The 22,230-nt window shown below is 39.6% G+C and overlaps 1 protein-coding gene across 5 annotated transcripts in view; it reads left to right on the top strand.

Annotated features, from left to right (window-relative positions):
• The window catches only part of TIPRL (TOR signaling pathway regulator), a 38,101-nt gene extending 31,967 nt beyond the window's left edge, over positions 1 to 6,134 (top strand). For 4 of the 5 annotated variants that reach the window (XM_082399734.1, XM_082399735.1, XM_082399732.1 and 1 more), the window contains 2 exons: positions 592 to 654; positions 3,776 to 6,134. In XM_082399734.1, the coding sequence (XP_082255860.1) occupies positions 592 to 654; positions 3,776 to 3,919 (207 nt within the window). In that variant the 3' untranslated portion in view covers positions 3,920 to 6,134. Of the gene's footprint in view, positions 1 to 591; positions 655 to 3,775 lie in introns of those variants that run through there. The other variant, XR_014246859.1, reaches the window with a different exon arrangement.
• Positions 6,135 to 22,230: the final 16,096 nt, after the last annotated feature.

The following is a 22,230-nucleotide window of genomic DNA, read 5'->3' as shown; positions in this document are numbered from 1 at the left end:
AATCTTGTGATTTTTCTTTTATTAAATAATGTTTTACCAAAAAAACAAATTGTAATAAATTGCTTTCTAAAACCTCACTTTAAGAAGTCTTAAATGGGAAAATTGAAGTACCAAAAAGTGGCTGTAAATAAACAATTTGATAAGAATTTTTTAGAAATGGGAAAGAACAAAACTTGTTTAAACTTTTTTTGGGGAAACATAAGAGTAGCCACAGTTATGTAGGTAGATGGTAATATAGCTTAAGGAAAAGATGTAGTTCCAAACTTGAAGTAATATTAAAATCTCTTGCATATCTCATTTACAAACATACACATTTTCTTTCAAAATAAAACCTTTGCTTGTGTTTTTCTTCATGGTAATTATTAAATCTGTTTACATATGTGTATCAGATATTAATGTGATTTATAGAGATTGGAATTAATAATTCAGAATTCTTGAATTAGTTATTTCACTGTAGAATTAGATGTTCTTATCAGACTTAATGGTACTTTCACAACCTGTTCTAAAATGTGGGCAGTTCTGTTTAATAGAAATGATTTTGTTAATTAATATAAATAAATTTATTGCAATGTTTTTGATTTTTAAACATAGGCTGACAAGACCTACATGTTACGAGAATATACCTCACGAGAGAGCAAAATTGCTAATTTAATGGTACAGTATTTAAATATCAGTTTTTAGAAGTTAAATTTTTTTTTTTTAAACATCTTTATTGAAGTATAATTGCCTTACAATGGTGTGTTAGCTTCTGCTTTATAACAAAGTTAATCAGTTATACATATACAATATGTTCCCATATCTCTTCCCTCTTGCATCTCCCTCCCTCCCACCCTCCCCATCCCACCCCTCTAGGTGGTCACAAAGCACCGAGCTGATCTCCCTGTGCTATGCGGCTGCTTCCCACTAGCTACCTATTTTACATTTGGTAGTGTATATATGTCCATGACACTCTCTCACCCTGTCACATCTCACCCCACCCCCTCCCCGTATCCTCAAGTCCATTCTCTAGTAGGTCTGTGTCTTTATTCCCGTCTTGCCACTAGGTTCTTCATGGCCTTTTTTTTTTTTTTTTCCTTAGATTCCGTATATATGTGTTAGCATACTGTATTTGTTTTTCTCTTTCTGACTTACTTCACTCTGTATGACAGACTCTAACTCCCTCCACCTCATTACAAATACCTCCATTTCATTTCTTTTTATGGCTGAGTAATATTCCATTGTATATATGTGCCACAGCTTCTTTATCCATTCATCTGTCGATGGACATTTAGGTTGCTTCCATGTCCTGGCTATTGTAAATAGAGCTGCAATGAACATTTTGGTACATGACTCTTTTTGACCTATGGTTTTCTCAGGGTATATGCCCAGTAGTGGGATTGCTGGGTCGTATGGTAGTTCTATTTGTAGTTTTTTTAAGGAACCTCCATACTGTTCTCCATAGTGGCTGTATCAATTTACATTCCCACCAACAGTGCAAGAGAGTTCCCTTTCCTCCACACCCTCTCCAGCATTTATTGTTTCTAGATTTTTTGATGATGGCCATTCTGACCAGTGTGAGATGATATCTCATTGTAGTTTTGATTTGCATTTCTCTAATGATTAGTGATGTTGAGCATTCTTTCATGTGTCTGTAGGCCATCTGTATATCTTCTTTGGAGAAATGTCTATTTAGGTCTTCTGCCCATTTTTGGATTGGGTTGTTCGTTTTTTTGTTATTGAGCTGCATGAGCTGCTTGTAAATCTTGGAGATTAATCCTTTGTCAGTTGCTTCATTTGCAAATATTTTCTCCCATTCTGAGGGTTGTCTTTTGGTCTTGTTTATGGTTTCCTTTGCTGTGCAAAAGCTTTTAAGTTTCATTAGGTCCCATTTGTTTACTTGTGTTCTTATTTCCATTTCTCTGGGAGCTGGGTCAAAAAGAATCTTGCTGTGATGTATGTCATAGAGTGTTCTGCCTATGTTTTCCTCTAAGAGTTTGATAGTGTCTGGTCTTACACTTAGGTCTTTAATCCATTTTGAGTTTATTTTTGTGCATGGTGTCAGGGAGTGTTCTAATTTCATACTTTTACATGTATCTGTCCAATTTTCCCAGCACCACTTATTGAAGAGGCTGTCTTTTCTCCACTGTATATGCTTGCCTCCTTTATCAAAGATAAGGTGACCATATGTGCGTGGGTTTATCTCTGGGCTTTCTATCCTGTTCCATTGATCTATATTTCTGTTTTTGTGCCAGTACCAAACTGTCTTGATTACTGTAGCTTTGTAATATAGTCTGAAGTCAGGGAGCCTGATTCCCCCAGCTCCATTTTTCGTTCTCAAGATTGCTTTGGCTATTCGGGGTCTTTTGTGTTTCCATACAAATTGTGAAATTTTTTGTTCTAGTTCTGTGAAAAATGCCAGTGGTAGTTTGATAGGGATTGCATTGAATCTGTAGATTGCTTTGGGTAGTAGAGTCATTTTCACAATGTTGATTCTTCCAATCCAGGAACATGGTATATCTTTCCATCTATTTGTATCATCTTTAATTTCTTTCATCAGTGTCTTATAATTTTCTGCATACAGGTCTTTTGTCTCCTTAGGTAGGTTTATTCCTAGATATTTTATTCTTTTTGTTGCAATGGTAAACGGGAGTGTTTTCTTAATTTCACTTTCAGATTTTTCGTCATTAGTGTATAGAAATGCAAGAGATTTCTGTGCATTAATTTTGTATCCTGCTACTTTACCAAATTCATTGATTAGCTCTAGGAGTTTTCTGGTAGCATCTTTAGGATTCTCTATATATAGTATCATGTCATCTGCAAACAGTGACAGCTTTACTTCTTCTTTTCCGATTTGGATTCCTTTTATTTCTTTGTCTTCTCTGATTGCTGTGGCTAACACTTCCAAAACTATGTTGAATAATAGTGGTGAGAGTGGGCAACCTTGTCTTAGAAGTTAAATTTTAATGTTTTATTTTAAGTATGGTATTCCCCCATGCCCCACCCATCCACCAAATCTACATCCCTAAATCCATTCATTTACCTAATAAAGCTCTATAGGAGAAATCCTATTGGAGCATATTTTTTCTGGAACTTATCTCAATTACAGTTAGAGTTGTTAGGTACCTTAACCATCGTCCAATCCAATTTCCATATTTTATTTTGGAAAAACTGAGACCCAGAGGTGTGACTAAAAGTCTCACAGCTAGTTGGTGGTGCAGCTGCAATAGGATGTTCTTTCCATGACTTACTTTTGGGGGCATAATTTCCCCTGCTTTTTTTTTGCTCCCCTGCGACTTGTAAAGGGCTTCTACAAGTCTATAGCATTCGATAATGGGTTGTTTAAAAAGTGATACCTTCCTGCTAACTTGATATTTTTTATTCACTCTTAGTGCTTATTTCTGTCTATATATAGAATATACGTAGGTTAGAAAAGTTATATAGAGTCTCTTGTAGACCACATATTGGCATCTTACTGAAGGCTAGTGCTTTCAAGGTGCAAAAATAACAGGAAAAAGGGATTGGATTAAGATGTATTAAATTCTTAGGACATTTATGGGAGCATTATAAATGATATATCCCTATGATCTTTGAGGAAACCATCTAGTAACAGAGCTGAGTCAGTAACAAGAGATACCTGATATTATTAGGAACACCTAATGATGCTCAGTATATATGTATATATATATAGCACCTCATTTTAAAATTGGCATGCTTTAGGAATGCTTGAATGAAAGCATTTTCAAAACTATCAGTGCAGTAACTTAATATATGCTAATATGATTTATGTATTTCCTAGCACGTTTCACCTTCCCTCTTCACGGAACCTAATGAAATATCACAGTATTTGCCGATAAAGGAGGCAGTTTGTGAGAAGCTAATATTTCCAGAAAGAATTGATCCTAACCCTGCAGACTCAAAAGAATGTACACCTGTGGAATAGAATTTATTACAGCATATACTGACCATGGAATCTGACTGGAGACCTTGGGGCTATTTGGAGGGGGTATTTTTATTATGAGAATTAATTGCCTTGTCTATGTGCAGATTTTCTGTAGCCTTAAAGGAAAAATAAATAAATAAAAGAGTGTCGCAGGCAGTTTCCACTCAACTGCTGTTGTACTCTCTGTCTTCAAATTCATATTCCAGAAATTTATATCTTCTGGAGTTAAATTCAGATTTCTAAATTGTCACAAAGTGGGGTCTCACCAGTAGGGGGTGATGTGTGTATCTCTCAGAAGCAGTGGCCATAACGTATATCTGTCATGAAACACTATCTTCTACCATGAGGAAGTTACTTTAAATCAGTGAATTGTAACACCTTGTGACTTTCATACGATTCCTAATTGTTCACGTTGATGTAGTGGCTCTTTACCTTGGATTTTTTGATGTTTATTCACACTTCTGGAGAGTCATGACTTGCCTCCTAGGAAATTGATCTCGAATGATCTATACCCAGAAATTAAAAAAAAAATTACCCTCCTAAATTTTAATTGGCTTTTGAAGTTTAAAGAACGTTTCAGACATAGAAACAAACTAGGTTTTTGGAGAACTTAAGGTGTTATGTCCATGGAAACACACAATCATGGTTTGCCACTGACAGGATGTCAGAGCTGTCTCTCCTCCATCTTTAGGTGCTTTTTCTTATGTGTGGTTCTATTTGTACTGACGTTTTTTACTTCCACCTTCCACGCACCCTCAGAGTGAATAAATCTTTTGGATATTGAATTTGATATTGGTCCTAAAAAGTTTGAAGTGTTACAGTTTAAGCAAAAATTACATCAGCCTCTAAAGCAACCAGATTAATTTTCTGCTTAAAATATTTGAAGGGTAGCTGTGGAGGAGGAAGGGGCTTATTTTAAAATCTAAAAGCCAGTTTTTCTTTTTTTAAAATTCATGTTTTGGGGAATTCCCTGGCAGTCCAATGGTTAGGACTCCACGCTTTCACTGCCAAGGGCCTGGGTTCAGTCCCTGGTCAGGGACCTAAGATCCAGCAAGCCGCGCAGCATGGCCAAAAAAAAAAAAAAAAAAGATTCATGTTTTTAACATTACAGGGGATCCAGTGAAGTGTAATTAATTAGTACAAGATCTAGGTAGTACAGAAAGTTTACAAAAGTAAATTTGAAATCCATTTGGCTGTTTTGATGGTGACCCTTTAAACATTTTATATTCTTTTCTGCCTTTTAAAATGGTCTCCATAAAGTAGAAAGTGGTTATAAAGCACCAAGTAAGAAATTACTTTAAATGAATTTAAAAAAATATTTTATTTAAAGGTCAGGGGAAAAGAATTACCCCCTTTTTTTCTGGTTTGAAACAGCTGTTGTACATATTTCCACTTGATACATAAATCATTAAGGATATTTAATTGTAAGTATTAGCAAAACTCTTCAGGTATTAGCCTGAAGATAAATTTTAGTGAAACAAATACAGTTGGATATTCATCATTACTCAGACTCTGGTGTGTTGTTGTGTATATTGTTTTTTTAGCTAATTTTATTAGCTAAATTTGGTCACAAATGATTTGGGTATTTGTTTGCTTTCTGCTACATCACCTGCGAGGTATAGGAAATCAGGATTTTGTGGGCTTTAAGAAAATACATGGCATGTTCAGTGTATGTTAAATATACCGGTACTTAATGTTTTCTCTTAGGACAGAAAAGTGTATATATTGTACTCTGCTTTCTGTTTATTTTATTTGCCATGCAGATTTGAACAGAACAGACTCTTTAGTCATACAAATTATAAAAAACGAAAAACTGTAATAATATTTATTAGTTGAATTAGAGGTTTCTGGGCAGCATCATAGTACACACATATTTTTAACTTGATTCAGATGTCTTAGTCCCTGAGTCAGTCTTAAATTACTTATTTTGAGAATCCATTGTTAAAAATTGTAGAATTGACCGTTTTATAGAAGAAGGTGGGAGGTGGATAGGATGGGTGTACTTTTGAAAACTTCATTAGTTTGTTCCTGTGGAGAATGCCAAGAAAACTTATATTTGCCCATTGCTAATCAAGACATACACCATTTTATATTTATTTGTTCCAAGTGTCTTTTTGTAAGAGGAGAATAAACAATAAGTAATTACCGATCTGTGTTTTGCTATTTCATTTAATTTCGTTTTTCTTGAAGCTTAATTAAAAACTGTTTTGGTATACCTTTCTTGTTTGTGCTTTATGTTTTGAACTTGGTCAACATTATAGCCAGATTCTCCAGACAGATTATAAATGAAAATCTAACAGATAATCCAGAATATAATCCTCCAGTTTAGCTATTGGGCTCTTGTTCTTCCTCTCCCTCTGTTCCCTAGTGTGGGTTGGCCAAAAAGTTCTTTTGGGTTTTTCCGTAACATCTTATGGACAAACCCAAATGAAATTTTTGGCCAACCCAATACTTCTGTGGATGTTTTAATTAGCCATTGTTTTCTCTATGATAGGTTAATGCTTTCTGTTTTTGAAAATAGAAATACTTGTGGTATGTATCATTCCATTTAGTTTTAAGTACTGTCCAATATGGTGCTAGGTACAGGGGTTACAGTAATGAAGAGATTATTCAGTTGGCCCTCTGTATCCTCAGGTTCTGCGTCTGCAGATTCAACCAATCATGGATTGAAATATTGAAAAAAAAATTCCATGGGACTTCCCTGGTGGTCCAGTGGTTAAGACTCCATGCTCCCAATGCAGGGGGCACAGGTTCAATCCTTGGTCGGGGGAACTAAGATCCTGCATGCCCCGCAGCGTGGCAAAAGAAAAAAAAAAAAAATTCCAAAAAGCAAAACTTGAATTTGCGGTGTACCCGGCAGCTATTTACATAGCATTTACATTGTATTTACAACTATCTACGTAGCCTTTACATTGTATTAGGTATTCTAAGTAATTTAGAGATGATTTAAAGTATATGGGAGGATGTGTGTAGGTTATATGCAAATACACCGTTTTATATAAGGGACTTGAGTATCCTCAGATTTTGGTGGGGGGAGGGGACTGGAGTCAATCCTCTGTGGATACTGAGGGATGACTGTACTATATATCTTCATGGAGTTAAAGTCTAATGGAGGAGACAAAGTAAAAATAATTACAAATTTTAGTAATTGCAATGACAGAAATAATACTGACTTTAAAGAGAATAACAAAATCACCTTTGGTAGCAGTAGTCAGAGTTCTACCTGGAAAAGCATGTAGAAAGCCTCAAGAGAATGTCACTCCTAACTTACCCAGGAGAAAAACCTGGGTAATCTATACAATTACAGTTTTTCTTGAGCATATCAGACAGCTGAGGTTGCAAAGCAAAGTAAACTAAATCCCAAAGAGTGATAAGCCCTCCAACAAGAGGTGGAAACTACCAATCATCTCATCTTAGAGCATGAGAGAAACAGGTGGCCACTGTACAAGCAGGTAAGAAAAAAATCAACTAAAATTTTAATAAATTCTGAAAGGCTTAGTATGGGCTAGTTTGTCAGTTTGGAAGAGCTGAGAGTCTCAAATAAGAGGACTTCATACACTTACACAGGTTCTATCCCAAGGGCCTACCCCAGTGCTCACAAGAAACACTGGGGCAGGGCAGGGGACCAGAAAGTCCCTGTCAGTGGTTCAAACATGCAGGAGGTAATTGGCTGCTGCTGAGGGATAGGTATGAAACTCTGCCCATTTTTCTTAGACCCCTCTTTTGAAGGATACAAAAGACTTAAGCTGCTGTGGGAAGAGCAACAAATCATATCACCCCCCAGGACCCCAGCAAAATCCATTATTTCTGGGGGAGGAATAAAAGCAAAACCCGTCTGCTTCTGGGAGGAGGAATGGGAAATGCTCTGCCTTCAGGCCACGAAGAACCATTACTGCTGGAGAAGGAGTATAAGCAAGTAACCTCTGACCTTGGAGGAGGAACAGAAAAACCTGGGCCCAGGATTATACAGGGATAGCAAAAAGAGAAGTCTACCACTGGGAGATGGGCATGAAATTCACACAACAGTAGAATGCACATTGTTTTCAAGTGCATCTAGAATGTTCACCAAGATAGAGAATATTCTAAGCCATAAAACCTCAACAAATAAAACACTTGAAATCTTGTGAATTATGTTCTCTGACCATAACAGAATTAAACTAGCAAAAACCAGTAACAGAAAGATATCTGGAAAATACCCAAATACCTCTGATGAGAGAAAGAAGTAAAGAGAGACAAATACCGTGATCATAGAATGAAAGACTCAAGATGTTAGTACGCCGGTTCTCCCCAGATTGGCCTACAGAATCAATGTAATCCCATTCAAAATCCTAGGTGGCTTTTTCATTAGACATTTATAAGATGATTCTAATATGTGTGGAAATCGAAAGAATCTAGAACAGCCAAAACAATTTTGAAAAAGAATAAAGTTGGAGGACTCAGATTACCTGATTTCAACACTTAGAGCTACAGTAGTCAAGACCACATGACAATTGTTTTAGGATAGACATACAGATGAATGGAACAGAATAGTAAATCAAGAAAGAGACCTAAAGATCTACCTTGAACAAAAGTGCCAAGGTAATTCAGTGGAGAAATGTTAGTCTTTTTTTTTTTTTTAACATTTAAAAATATTTTTATTGAAGTATAGTTGATTTACTATGTTGTGTTAGTTCCAGGTGTACAGCAAAGTGATTCAGTTATATGTATATATATACACATACATACATATATATATTCTTTTTCAGATTTTTTTCCCTTATAGGTTATTACGAAATATTGAGTATAGTTCCCTGTGCTATACAGTAGGTCCTTGTTTATTTTATATGAAATGATAGTCTTTTCAACAAATGTACTGGAACAATTCGATGTCCACATGCAAAAAAAAATTTTTTTGAACCTTATCTCACACCATGTACAAAAATTAAATCATAGACCTCAATGTAAAACCTAAAATTATGAAAGTTGTGGAGGTAAACAAAGATCTTAGTGACTTTAGGTAGGCAAATATTTCTTCAATAAAACACAAAAAGCATTGAACATAAAGAGAAAAAAATGATAAAATGGCCTTCATTAAAATGAAAAACTACTCTTTGAAAGATACTGTTAAGGATATCAATGGATAACCCACATACTGGAAGAAAATATTTGTAAGATAGGTATCTGATAAAGGACTTATATCCAGAATATATAAAGAACTCAACTCAATAATAAGACAAATAATCCAATTTAAAAAGTTGTGGATGGTAAATAAGCATATGAAAAGATGCTAAAAATTCATCAGTTATTAGACAAATACAAATGAAAACTTCAGTGAGATATCACTACACCTATTATAATAGCTAAACTTTTAAAATCTGACAATACCAATTGGCAGTGAAGATGTGAAACAGCTGCAATCTCACACACACATTGCCAGGGAGAATGTGAAATGGTTCAACCACTTTGGAAAACAGTTTGGCAGTTTCATAAAAACTTTCACTTACCATTCAACCCAGTAATCCCACTCCTAGAGAAATAAAACGTGTCAACACAAAGGCCTATATACAAATGTTTGTAACAACTTTATTCATAATTGCTAAAAACTGGAAACAATCCAAATGTCCAGATAAACAAATTATGGTGCATCTTTACTACTCAGCAATAAAATGGAACTAAGTACTAATACATGCAACTACATGGGTGAATCTCAAAACCATTATGCTAAGTGAAAGCAGCCAGGCATGAAAGACTATGCACTGTATGATTTCATATATATAGCTGTATTAGGGCTCTCCAGAGAAATAGAACCAATAGGAGATATATACATGTATAAAAGAGATTTGTTATATCAAATTGGCTCATGTGATAATGGAGGCTGAAAACTCCCAAGATCTATAGTCAGCAAGCTAGAGACCAAGGAGACCCAATGGGGTAAATTCCAGTCTGAAAGCCAGCCCCAAGAAGAGCCCATGTTTCAGTTCAAGTCCAAAGGTAGGAAAAGACCTTTGTCCCAGCTCAAGGTAGCCAGGCAGGAGGAGCCCATTTTTATTCAGGCTTTTTGTTCTATTTAGGTCTTCAACTGATTGGATATGGCCCACCAACATTAGCGGGGACAATTGGCTTTACTCAGTCTACATATTCAAATGTCAATCTCTCAGAAACATCCTCACAGACACACCCAGGGTAATGTCTGAACAAATGTCTGGGCACCCTTCTGGCCCATACAAGTCGATATATAGAATTAACCATCATAATGGCATTCTGGAAAAGGCAGACTTATTGGGCAGGAATCAGATCAGTGGTTGCAAGAGAAAGGGAGATTATTGAACACAAAGGGATATGAGGGAAATTTGGGGGAGGTGATGGAATATGCCATATTTTTATGTGGTGGTTGTTACATGACCATATAGGTCTCTCAGACCTCATTGAATTGTATACATAAAATGGGTGAATTTCCTTATATGTAATTATACCTCAATAAACATGAATTTAAAAACAAAAAGAATTTGAGGAGCAATTTAAAAAACAAGAAGAGTTGGTCTGGGAACTATTCTGAGGACATGGCATTTAAACTAAAACCTGAAGGGTGAAAATAATTTAGCCATGTGATCTGTTTGGGAGTGGGAAGAGATTTCTAAGAGAGGAGCAATATGAGAAAAGTCTTCGAGGTAGGAAAGACTGGCAAATTCATGGAAGTGGAGAGAGCTGGGTTGCTTGAACACAAAGTGAGGTTAAAGAAACTGGTTAAGGCCAGATCATTTAGGGGTTTATAGTCCATGTTTAAGGAGGATAGATTTTGATGCAATGAGAAACAATGAGAAGTTAAGTATGGAGGCAAGTGATCGGACATATTTTCCGTTCACTTTAGCTGTGATGTGGGGATGGGTTGAAGGTGTGAAGAGGCAAAGCATAGAATCACTTAAGGAGGCTGTAGCAGTAGGCCAGGTGAGGGGTGATGCCATTTGAACTAGGCTTGCAGCAGTGCTTATTAAGAAAACTGGACTCAAAATATACTTTTAAAGTTGAATTCATTGGGTTTTCTGATAAATTCAACATGAGGAATGGAGGAAATGGAGGAATGAAGGGGGACGTTTAAGTTTTTTTTTTGACCAAGTAGGGAGATATTGGTGCTATGCAATGTGATGGGGACAGAAAGGAGAGACAAATTTAGAGCAATGAAAGTTCTGTTTGAACACGTGAGGTCTGGAATGCCTTTGAGATGTCCAAGTGGAAATGTTTAATGTGTAGTTTAATGGGTAATGAAATCTGTAGCTCAATGGGGACTTCCCTGGTGGTCCAGTGGCTAAGAATCCGCCTTCCAATGCAGGGGACACGGGTTCAATCCCTGGTCAGGGAACTAAGATCCCACATCCCCTGAGGAAGCCCATGCGCCGCAGCGAAAGACCCCGCATGCTGCAACAAAGATCCCATGCGCCGCAACTAAGACCCGACTCAGCCAAATAAATATTTTTTAAAAAGACAGAAAAGTTATCGCCAATATAGATAACATTTAAAGTCATAGCAATGAATGAGATCGCTTTGAGAATTTTTTAAGGAAATGAAGAAGGCCTTGCGGGGATCCCTGAGCAACACTTGGACATCAGAGACGGGAGAAAGAACAGCCAGGGAGTAGATAGAAACCAGGGGAGAGCAGTAGAAGCCAAGGGAAGAGCAGAATATTTAAAGGTAGGAGTTGTCATTTGTGGGGAATGCTGTCAAGGCAACTAGTAAGGGGACAGGGGTTTCTAATGGCAGCATGGAGGTATAGCTGGTTTTGATACAATTTTGGGGGAGTAGTGACGGCAGAAGCCAGACTGGACCGTGAAAAGCAAATGTAGAAATGATAGAGCTTTCAGCAAAGCTGCCTTCACAGAAACGGGCTGGTAGTTGTCGTGTTGCTGGGACAGTCACATCTATGGGAATAGTCCAGTAATCAGACTGGTGATTCAGGAGAGGGTATAACCAGTGGAACAATCGGTATTGTAAATGAAGGGATTGAAAGCCTCATGCTTTATACTCGTTTATCAGCCATTTCTCACAATAACTTTGTAAAGAATTATTATTAAGTCTATCAGGGGCTTCCCTGGTGGCACAGTGGTTGAGAATCTGCCTGCCAATTCAGGGGACATGGGTTCGAGTCCTGGTCTGGGAAGATCCCACATGCCGCGGAGCAACTGGGCCCGTGAACCACAACTACTGAGCCTGTGCGTCTGGAGCCTGTGCTCCGCAACAAGAGAGGCCGCGATAGTGAGAGGCCCGCGCACTGCGATGAAGAGTGGCCCCAGCTTGCCGCAACTAGAGAAAGCCCTCGCACAGAAATGAAGACCCAACACAGCCAAAATAAATTTAAAAAAAAAAAAAAAAAAAAAGAACTAGAGAATCCATTCTCACATTTCAGCGGCTCAGCTTTAAAAAAAAAAAAAAAAAAAAGTCTATCAAAATAAGGTTCCAGATAACACTGGTTCCAAAAACCAGAAATCATCTAGTTTCTTTCCTTACATGCTTAACCACATAGCCTCCCTCAGGCATTTACAGAACATCATAAGACTTTCCCTAATCTTTCCTAGGGGCGCACGCTTAGTTGTGCCTAGGATGTAATACTGTAATACTCCTGTGAATGTGAGCCCTGCTCTTGCTTTGGGGCTTCACTGAGTTGCACTGTAATTATTAGGTCAGGCGGTGCTTATGGGAAATCTGCCTGCCCTGGTATCATCTCCAGGAAACACGTTTAGGTGTGCGGGTTTTCCTACTCAGGATGTATTTAGGGCACTGGCAGAGAAACAACCGTGTGGCTTTGAAGGCTGGACTAGTGTTAGAGTGACAGGCCTCTGTGTGAGCATGAGACCTGATTCTGTCAGAGACAGAAATAAAAGCTCATTACAGCAAATATCACCCCTGTCTGGTTTGGGTTTTCTGCAAAGCATAGCCTGAGACCAGCACTAAGAGGCAGGTAGTTGGGAGGTGATCTCAGGAAGAACACACAAGTGAGAACGTGGAGAAAGGGAGATAGGGAGGCAAGGCAAAATGGGGTGTAATGAATGAGCAGGTTACCTCTTGCTGGAGACTTCTGAGATGCTTTGTCCCAAGGAACGTGCCTTGGATTGTCCCAGCAGAGGAGGGGGGCCTGGTGCATTTATAATCCCATCCCACTGGACCTGGCTCCAGGGGGTAGCTCCCCCCTTAACTGCCACACCCCAGCACACACACACACACACACACACACACACACACACACACACACACACATGCAAGAAAGGGCTTGGGAAGAGATGCTATCTGCATGCCAGAATGTCTGTCACAGGTGCAGGTGGATTCAGGTGGGTGAAGGAATATGAAGGGGGGCGTCAACAGCCCTCACTAAAAACCCCAAATTCATGTATTGCAAACTTACTCCCCTGCAGTGATGACGAGAAGAGTCTTGTTTTTATTATCCCCAATTCTGTGCACTCCTGAACTGAAATAGTTTCTCTGGCCCCTGTCCCCTTAACTGCTCCTTTATCAGCCAGCTGTGTTGTAATTGATCAAGGGGCTACCAGGTGGTGAGAATCCCTGAAGAGGGATGATAGGACGTCAAACAATTTCTCTCCAGTTCTCTTTCCTCCTTTAAATGATCATGCCTCTCCCCAAAGGGACTTTGAAAAAATATATCTAAACTCTCACACCACCATTAAAATCAAGTGAGCACGCAAAACAATCTAGGGCTTGTAGCAAAAGAAAGCTGGTGTCTGTTTCCCTGCTAAACCTAGGTTCTCAACCAGGCACCCATAAGCAATGGCTGAACTTTTGCTCTACATAACTGCCCTGGAATTGGAGGCAACGTTTCTTCACATGGGCCCATGGAGAGAGGCTCTCTACAATTATATTCTCAAAAAGGTCTATGACACCAGAAGAGAATAAGAACCGCTATCCTCACTGGCTCACCAAGGCTCCTTTTCTACTTCACTTATTTACTTCATGTGGAGGATTCAAGAAAAGGCAAGAATACGCATTGGATGGAGAGAGGAAGTCTGGCTGCCCAGACAGATCCCCACAGGGTGCCATAACCCTGAGGAGGTCTCCCTAGTCCACCCTTTTGGCTTCACATGTTCAAGGTCTGACTTGAGACCACTCAGAGGGCTGATGTCTTCCTGGGAGCGGCAGGTTATAATGGAGAAAGCTGCTTGGTAAGCAAGGAACCAGGGCAAAAGAATAAAGTTCAGGATTTGCACAGTCAGTGGCCCCAGGTTCTCACAAATGTGGTGGGGATGCACCTGGTTTAGGCAGAATTCATGCACCAGAACCACATCTTACCTGCCCCGTGGTTAAATGGGCTTTGCCAACATTGCCTTAGACTCTTCTTTAGCCTCTAGGATGGATCAGTCTGAGGAATTGGCTTTCCTTCCCTCTCTCCCCCTTTTTCGTCTCCAGATATATTAAGACGTTCAATCTTGATATCTTAACATCTTTTAGGCCTTTTTCTTTAAAATCACCAGAAATGTGATTTGAAAGAAAATCCGTTGGATAAATCCAACGGCTTCTGTCTTAATTTCATGCATTAAGGATCAGAGGTCTGTCTTGTTTTCTCTTCCCTCGGGGCTACCTCCGTAAAGTGCCCTGAATACGGATTTCTTAGAGACTCTCTAAAAGCTGTTTTCCTTTTAGCTCTTGCTGAGGGTGAAATCCGACAAGGCACACATGAAACTTCAACTAAAAGCTGCCTGCTTGTCCGCCCTGGCAAGACAGACGTACAGAGAGGCTCTGCGGGAGTGCATCACACAGCCTGGAGGAGCTGGTTACCTCTGCATTGCACAGTGGGGAGTGAGAAGAATGGCTAATAGCAAGCCGAATGGGCGATGATGCAGTAGGTTACTTAACACCTACTGTGGTGCTAAACTTATTCATTCATTTAGCACTTGCTATGTGTTCCTGCGCTGTGCTGGTGCTGGAGATGCAAAGGCAAATAAGACAGGGTCCATGCCATGTAGGGACCTTTATGTGAATGGAAGAAACAGCAAACGAACAACTAGAGCATTTTGTGCTAAGTGTTAAAATAGAGGTAAGAATCAGGTGACTTGGGAGCATTGTGTGCTGGGAGAGAGAAGGGGACAAAGATGGGAAGAGAGCAGGTGTTTTCCCGGAGGACAAGGTGGGGAACGCAATGAGTTCAGGAACTACTCTCTCTTATGTTTGGGGCCCAGGCATGTCAGAGAAAGGGGAGAAATGAGTTCACAAAGGAAAGTATGTGCTGCTGAGTCGACCACAGTTTATCTGTAGGTAGTGGGGACTCATGTGCATTAGTTTCCTGGGAATGCTGTAACAAATTACTACAAATCTGATGGCTTAAAACACCAGAAATTTGTTCTCTCACACTTCTGGAGGCCAGAAAGGCACCAATCAAGGTGTTGGCAGGGCTGCGTCCCTCTGGATGCTCTAGGGAAGAATCCTTTCTTTTCCTCTTCCAGCTTCTGGTGGCCTCTGGCATTCCTTGGCTTGTGGCTGTGTCCCTCCAATCTCTGGTCACGCTGCCTTCTCCACTTCCGTCTGTGTCAAATCTTCTGCCTCCTTCTTCTAGGGACAAATATGATTGCATTTAGGGCCCACCTGGATAAACCGGGATAATTTATCTCAAGATTCTTAAAGTAATCACATCTGCATAATCCCCCCATGCCCTGCCACACACACTTTTTTGGCCATATAAGATAACATCCCCAGATTCCAGTGATTTGGACATGGATATCTTGTACGGGACATTTTTCAGTTTACCACGTTGCGGGAGATTTTAAGCAGGGCAGCACTTAAGTTTACAAAGGTCCTACAGGGAGTGGTGTGACCCAGTAAGAAAGAACCCTCTGAAGACATTTATTAAACCTAACATGAAATAGCATGGTGGAAGAGTGGATTGAAGGAAGTTACAGCAAATTCACTGTACCTACCCTGGGTAGCAGCCTTGGTTAGAAGAGGGGCTTAGGAGTTAGACTGATTAATGTGGAACTCAGAAACCCAGAGCAAGTTAATTAACCTTTCTAAGCCTCAATTTCCTCATCTGTGAAAGCTGGATTATGATAATAGTATCTACCTTTTGGGGTTGTTGAGAGGAGTAAACTAAATATGATACATTGATTGGCACATGCGTAGGACTCAACAAAGCACGTTCTGGTGATGACTGATGTTCTGGAATCAGGTTCCTGAGCAGAGGTGGCTGGAAAACCATGAGACGGAGCACATTTCACCCAGTGGCCTCTGATCAACTTGCTGAACCAGTCCACTAAAAGATAGATATTGATTATGCGCAGCACTGAAAGAATTCCTGGTTCTTAGTGGGATGGTTTGGCTACATTTAAATGCAGAAATCACCTGCAAGTAATATTGTTCTCTTAGACTATCACAGCCTGCTCATGACTTGACACCCTACATTTGATAAATGTTTAGCAGGAATAGTGTGTTTTTAATTTTAATGTGTAGTGTTTAAAGTCAATCAGTATATATTGTGCAGAGCATGATGCTTAAATCATCACGTTTGGGGAACATAATGATTTGGGGAACAGACTGGAAAGTCAGTTTGGGGACGTTTAAAGGGGCCTTGAGTGGCAGGTAAGACCTTCAGACTTGATGGTGAAGATAGGGGGAAGCAGGTGCAGGCTTTGGAGTCAGAGGCATGACCTGATGAAAACGGTACCTGAAGGTGATAAAACGCGCATTGGTGGCAGGAGGGATCGGAAGTAGAAGCAAGGAAAAGACAGTGAGGCCACTTAGGAAGCTAGTGCAGTTTCCCACATGTGAGGTGACTGGGACCCGACTGGGAGGGAAGCAGGGGGAATGGAGGGGAGAAGAAAACTTGACGGAAATCTTCCTTCAAATAAATTAGAGCTGATAAGGGTAGGTTCAAATGACAGGTGGTAGAGTAGTAACAATACAAGGGTAGGATCAAGAGAGATCGGTAGGTAGGCAGAGTGACAACAGTGCAGTGGGAGCCACTGAGATCTTTTGCTTGCCCTCGTGGGGAGGTGTCGGAGCTGCCTTGCTCACCTTGGGAAGGATGGATCACCGCTGAGGATGACAAAATGAGGTTTGTGCAGAGGGGAAGTTCTGGGAGGCCCTGGAGAGGATCAGCCTCTACTCCTACTCTCCTGGGAGAATCAGCCTTTTGTGTTAAATTTTGAAAGCAGAAGTTGCCTGGCCATGATGGGGGCCACAGCCAATGAGGCAACAGGATGGGAGTGGCCCTAAGTGCAGAGGGGCTGGAGGAGGGTGGTCCTGAGGAGGGGTGGGAGAGGGGGTGGGAAGAAGCAGTGTGTAGTGTTCTGAGTCCTCACGAGGGTGGGTGGTGGAGGCCGCGGCAGATTCCAGCTGTTGTGCGTGTAGTTAAAGGACACACCCTGAACTTCACAGCGGAGGGCCCAGCAGGCGGAAGGAAGCATGCGTCGCTGTGCTCTGGCGCCCATCCCAGTGTCTGGTCCTCTCGCCGGTACCTCCCTGGTCGCTGTGTCAATTGTTTCCGCCCTCGTTTCCTTTCTTAGCAACAGGCTACTACTCCATGAGAGGCTGTTTGCTCGAAACCCCTCCAAGCCAGCTGCCTCAGATGGAAATTCTGCATACTCCCCTTCCTCCCTCCTTCCTTTTTTCTCTCTCTTTCCCCTACCTCTCCATTTTTCTTTCTTTTTTAAAAAAATTATTGAGGTGAAATTTGCATAACGTAAAATTAACAATTTCGAAGTGAACAATTCGGTTGCATTGAGTACATTCACAGTATCGTGCGACCACCTCCTCTGTTGAGTTTCCAAACATTTTCATCACTCTAAAGTAAAGCCCCTTACCCAGGAATCAGTTTCTCCCCATCCCGCCTCCCCCCGGTTCCTAGCAACCACCAATCTGCTTTCCGTTTCTATGGCTCTATCTATTCTGGATATTTCATATAAATGGAATCATACAATATGTGACCTTTTGTGTCTATATTTATTATTGAGTAGCAGGCACATTCACAAGTTTCATAATTGAAAAGTCAGTGAAAGATAGTGATATGTTCTCTGCCCCATGGTCGCTTAATTCCTTCCCTGGAGGTAAAGAATAACCTCAGTATTTTTTGTTTATTATTGTTTTTGTTTTTCTGCCCTTCCAGATATACTTCATGCATATAAAAGCAAATATACATACATAAATATATATCTTCTTTAATCTACCGTTCTTCATTATGCTATAAGTATGATGGAATGCCATCACTTGAGTTAAGATATTTTCACCAGGTCTATACAGGAACTCTGTTATCTGACTCTAAACCCACCATTTTTTTTTTAAAATTAAAATTTATTGTGTTTTGTCGGATTATACATTTATTGTAGAGTTAATTAAAACTAAGACAAAGAAAAAAAAGCAAATATACATGTATACACACATATGTCTATCATCTATCTATGTATTCATCATCTATCTATCTTCTCCTACACTGTTTGGACCTGATTTTTTTCTCCTAACAGTATATCTTGGAAAGAGTTTCATTATCAGTATATTAAGACTCCCTCATTCTTCTTTTAATAGTCTTTTAATGACTATTTTTTATTCTTGTGACTGAGTATATCATAATTTATTTAACTATTCCCCCCCATTGATGGACTTTTAGGTTGTTTCCAATCTTTTGCTGTTATAGACAATGCCAGGATGAATTGCCTTGTACACAGGCCAATTTGCGCATGTGCACATGTATCCGCAGATAAATTAGGAGTCCAATACTCAGGGTTCAAACTTGGACACATTTAAGGTGAGATAAGGGTGGACACCTGCTACATTGTACAATAAATAACATTCATGGATTGGGAAACGTACTAGGCACTGTACTAAGCATTTTTTAAGCAGCTTTACTGCAATATAATTCATATCCCATAAAATTCACTCACTTAGAGTACACTTCAATAGCTTTTAAATTTTAGTATATTCACAGTTTGTGCAACCGTCACCACAACTGATTTTAGAACATTTTCAGCCTCAAAATACCCCTGTACCTATTAGCCGGCACTCTCTATTCCCTTCTGCCCCAACTCCTGGCAACCACTAATCTACTTTTTGTCTCTTTGGATTTGCCCATTCTGGACATTTCATATGAATGAGATCATATAATATGTGATCTTTTAAAAAATTTTTTTATTTTGTTTATCCATTTTTTATACAGCAAGTTATTATTAGTTATCTATTTTACACATATTAGTGTATACATGTCAATCCCAATCTCCCAATTCATCCCATCCCCCCCTCCCACCCGCTTTCCCCCCCCTTGGTGTCCATACGTTTGTTCTATACATCTGTGTCTCTATTTCTGCCTTGCAAACTGGTTCATTTGTACCATCTTTCTAGATTCCACATATATGCTTTAATAGAGGATATTTGTTTTTCTCTTTCTGACTTACTTCACTCTGTATGACACTCTCTAGGTCCATCCACGTTTCTACAAATGATACAATTTCGTTTCTTTTTATGGCTGAGTAATATGCCATTGTATATATGGACCACATCTTTATCCATTCGTGTGTCGATGGACACTTATTTTGCTTCCATGACCTGGCTATTGTAAATAGTGCTGCAATGAACATTGGGGTGCATGTGTCTTTTTGAATTATGGTTTTCTCTGGGTATATGCCCAGTAGTGGGATTGCTGGGTCATATGGTAATTCTATTTTTAGTTTTTTAGGGAAACTGCATACTGTTCTCTATAGTGGCTGTATCAATTTACATTCCCACCAACAGTGCAAGAGGGTTCCCTTTTCTCCACACCTTCTCCAGCATTTGTTGTTTGTAGATTTTCTGATGATGCCCATTCTAACCGGTGTGAGGTGATATCTCATTGTAGTTTTGATTTGCATTTCTCTAATGATTAGTGATGTTGAGCAGTTTTTCATGTGCCTCTTGGCCATCTGTATGTCTTCTTTGGAGAAATGTTTATTTAGGTCTTCTGCCCATTTTTTGACTGGGTTTTTTGTATTTTTAATATTGAGCTGCATGAGCTGTTTATGTATTTTGGAGATTAATCCTTTGTCTGCTGATTCGTTTGCAAATATTTTCTCCCGTTCTGAGGATTGTCTTTTTGTAATATGTGATCTTATATGTCTGGCTTCTTTCACTTAGCATGTTTTCAAGGTTCATCCGTTTTGTAGCATGTATCATTATTTCATTCATTTTTTATTGCAGAATAATATTCCATTGTATGGATATATCACATTTTATTTATTTATTTATTTGGGTTGTTTCCATTTTTTGGTAACTATGAATAATGCTCCTGTGGACATTTGCGTACAAGTTTCTGTGTAAACATATGGTTTCACTTTTCTTGCGGATATGCCTGGGAGTAGAATTGCTAGGTCATGTGGTAACTCTATTTTTAAACTTTTGAGGAATTACCAAATTGTTTTCCAAGGTGGCTGCCCTATTTTATATTCCTACCAGCTGTGTATGAGGGTTCCAATTTGTCCACATCTTCAACAACACTTGTTATTATTATCCGTCTTTCTCATCATACCTATCCTAGTGGGTGTGAAATTTTATCTCACTATGGTTTTTTTGGTTTTTTTTTTATAAATTCCTATCTTTTTTTTTTAAACTTATTTATTTATTTATTTATTTATTTATTTTTGGCTGTGTTGGGTCTTCGTTTCTGTGCGAGGGCTTTCTCTAGCTGCAGCAAGTGGGGGCCACTCTTCATCGCGGTGCATGGGCCTGTCACCATTGCGGCCTCTCTTGTTGCGGAGCACAGGCTCCAGACGTGCAGGCTCAGTAGTTGTGGCTCACGGGCCTAGCCGCTCCACGGCATGTGGGATTCTCCCAGACCAGGGCTCGAACCCGTGTCCCCTGCATTGGCAGGCAGATTCTCGACCACTGCACCACCAGGGAAGCCCCTCATTATGGTTTTGATTTGCATTTCTCTGATGACTAATGATGTTGAACATCTTTTCATGTGCTTATTGGCCATTTGTGTATCTTTTTGGGAGAAATGTCTATACAGAGCCTCTGTCCTTTTAAAAAATTGGGTTGTCCTTTTATTATTGAGTTGTAATAGTTCTTTACACCTCTTAGATACAAGTCCCTTATTAGATAGATGATTTGCAAATCCTTTCTCCCATTCTGTGGCTTGTTTTTTCCCACTTTCTTGGTGTCCTTTGAGCACAAAGGCTATTAATTCTGATCAAGTCCAATTTTTCTATTTTTTTCTTTTGTCATTTGTGCTTTTGATGTCAAATCTAAAAAAGGTTTTGCCTAACCCAAGGTCATGAAGATTTATTCCTATATTTTCTTCCAAGAGTTGTATACCTTTGTTGTCAAATGCAAGTTCATGTGCCCGATGCACAGTGAGGCCAAACGAACTAAAACAGAGGAGTTTGGAGCAGAGAGAGGTTTACTGTAGGATCAAGCAAGGATAATGGGTGGCTTGTGCTCAAGAAACCTGAACTCCCTGATGGGTTTCAGGGAAGAGTTTTATAGGCAAAACTGGGGTGAGGGCTTGCAGTTTTACCTCTTAAATTTAAGTTTATGATTCATTTTCACTTAATTTTTGTATATGGCTTGAGGAAAGGGTCCAAATTCATTCTTTTGGATGTCAATATCTAGTAGTCCTGGCACCTTTTGTTGAAAAGATATGGTGAGCATTTTATACTGATTATCTCATTCACATCCCATAAAACCCTGGGAGAAGGTATTATTATTATCTCTTTTTACAGATGAAGAAACCAAGTCTTAGAAAGATTAAATAACTTGACCATGTGAAACCAAGCAGGACTCTGTGGGGCTGTCCTGGGTACAGATCCTTTCTGTGTCCCCCCGTTTCTTGTTTGTAGGAAAAAGACTTCAGCCTCCTAGACCTTCCCTGAATTCCAAAGGGCAGATTCAAACAGTTGTTGATCAGAAAACTGAGGGAATGCAGAAACAAAGGAGGAGCAATCAAGAAACAATAATGCAGTGATAAAGAAGGATCCTAGTTCCTCCTCAAGGAATACACATACAATATACGTCTGAGTTCTTCTGCAGGAACTAAGGCCCCCACCCAGGTGTATGATGATAACTTCAGGCTGAGCACCAGATTCCTGGAGCACTGCCCTCTTACTTCACCACCAACCAATCAGAAGAAAGTCTGCACACAGTGGAAGATAATGAAGATGCTGACCCCCCTCCCCAAATGATTAACTGCGATTAACTTCCACTTTCTCCCTATAAAAACTTTCATGGTTGAGCAGAATCTTCGAAGTTGGTTCTTGGACATGAGTCCACCTTCTCCCCAGGTTGTCAGCCTCCTGAATAAAGCAACCTTTCCTTTCCAACCAACACTTTTCTCTTGAGTATTGGCTTTCAAGTGGCAGACAGCCAAACCTGAGTTTGGT

The sequence above is a fragment of the Balaenoptera borealis genome (genome assembly GCF_965194805.1).
Source record: "Balaenoptera borealis genome assembly, chromosome: 1".
NCBI classification, from domain to species: Eukaryota; Metazoa; Chordata; class Mammalia; order Artiodactyla; family Balaenopteridae; genus Balaenoptera; species Balaenoptera borealis.
This window is presented reverse-complemented; position numbering and strand designations above follow the sequence as displayed.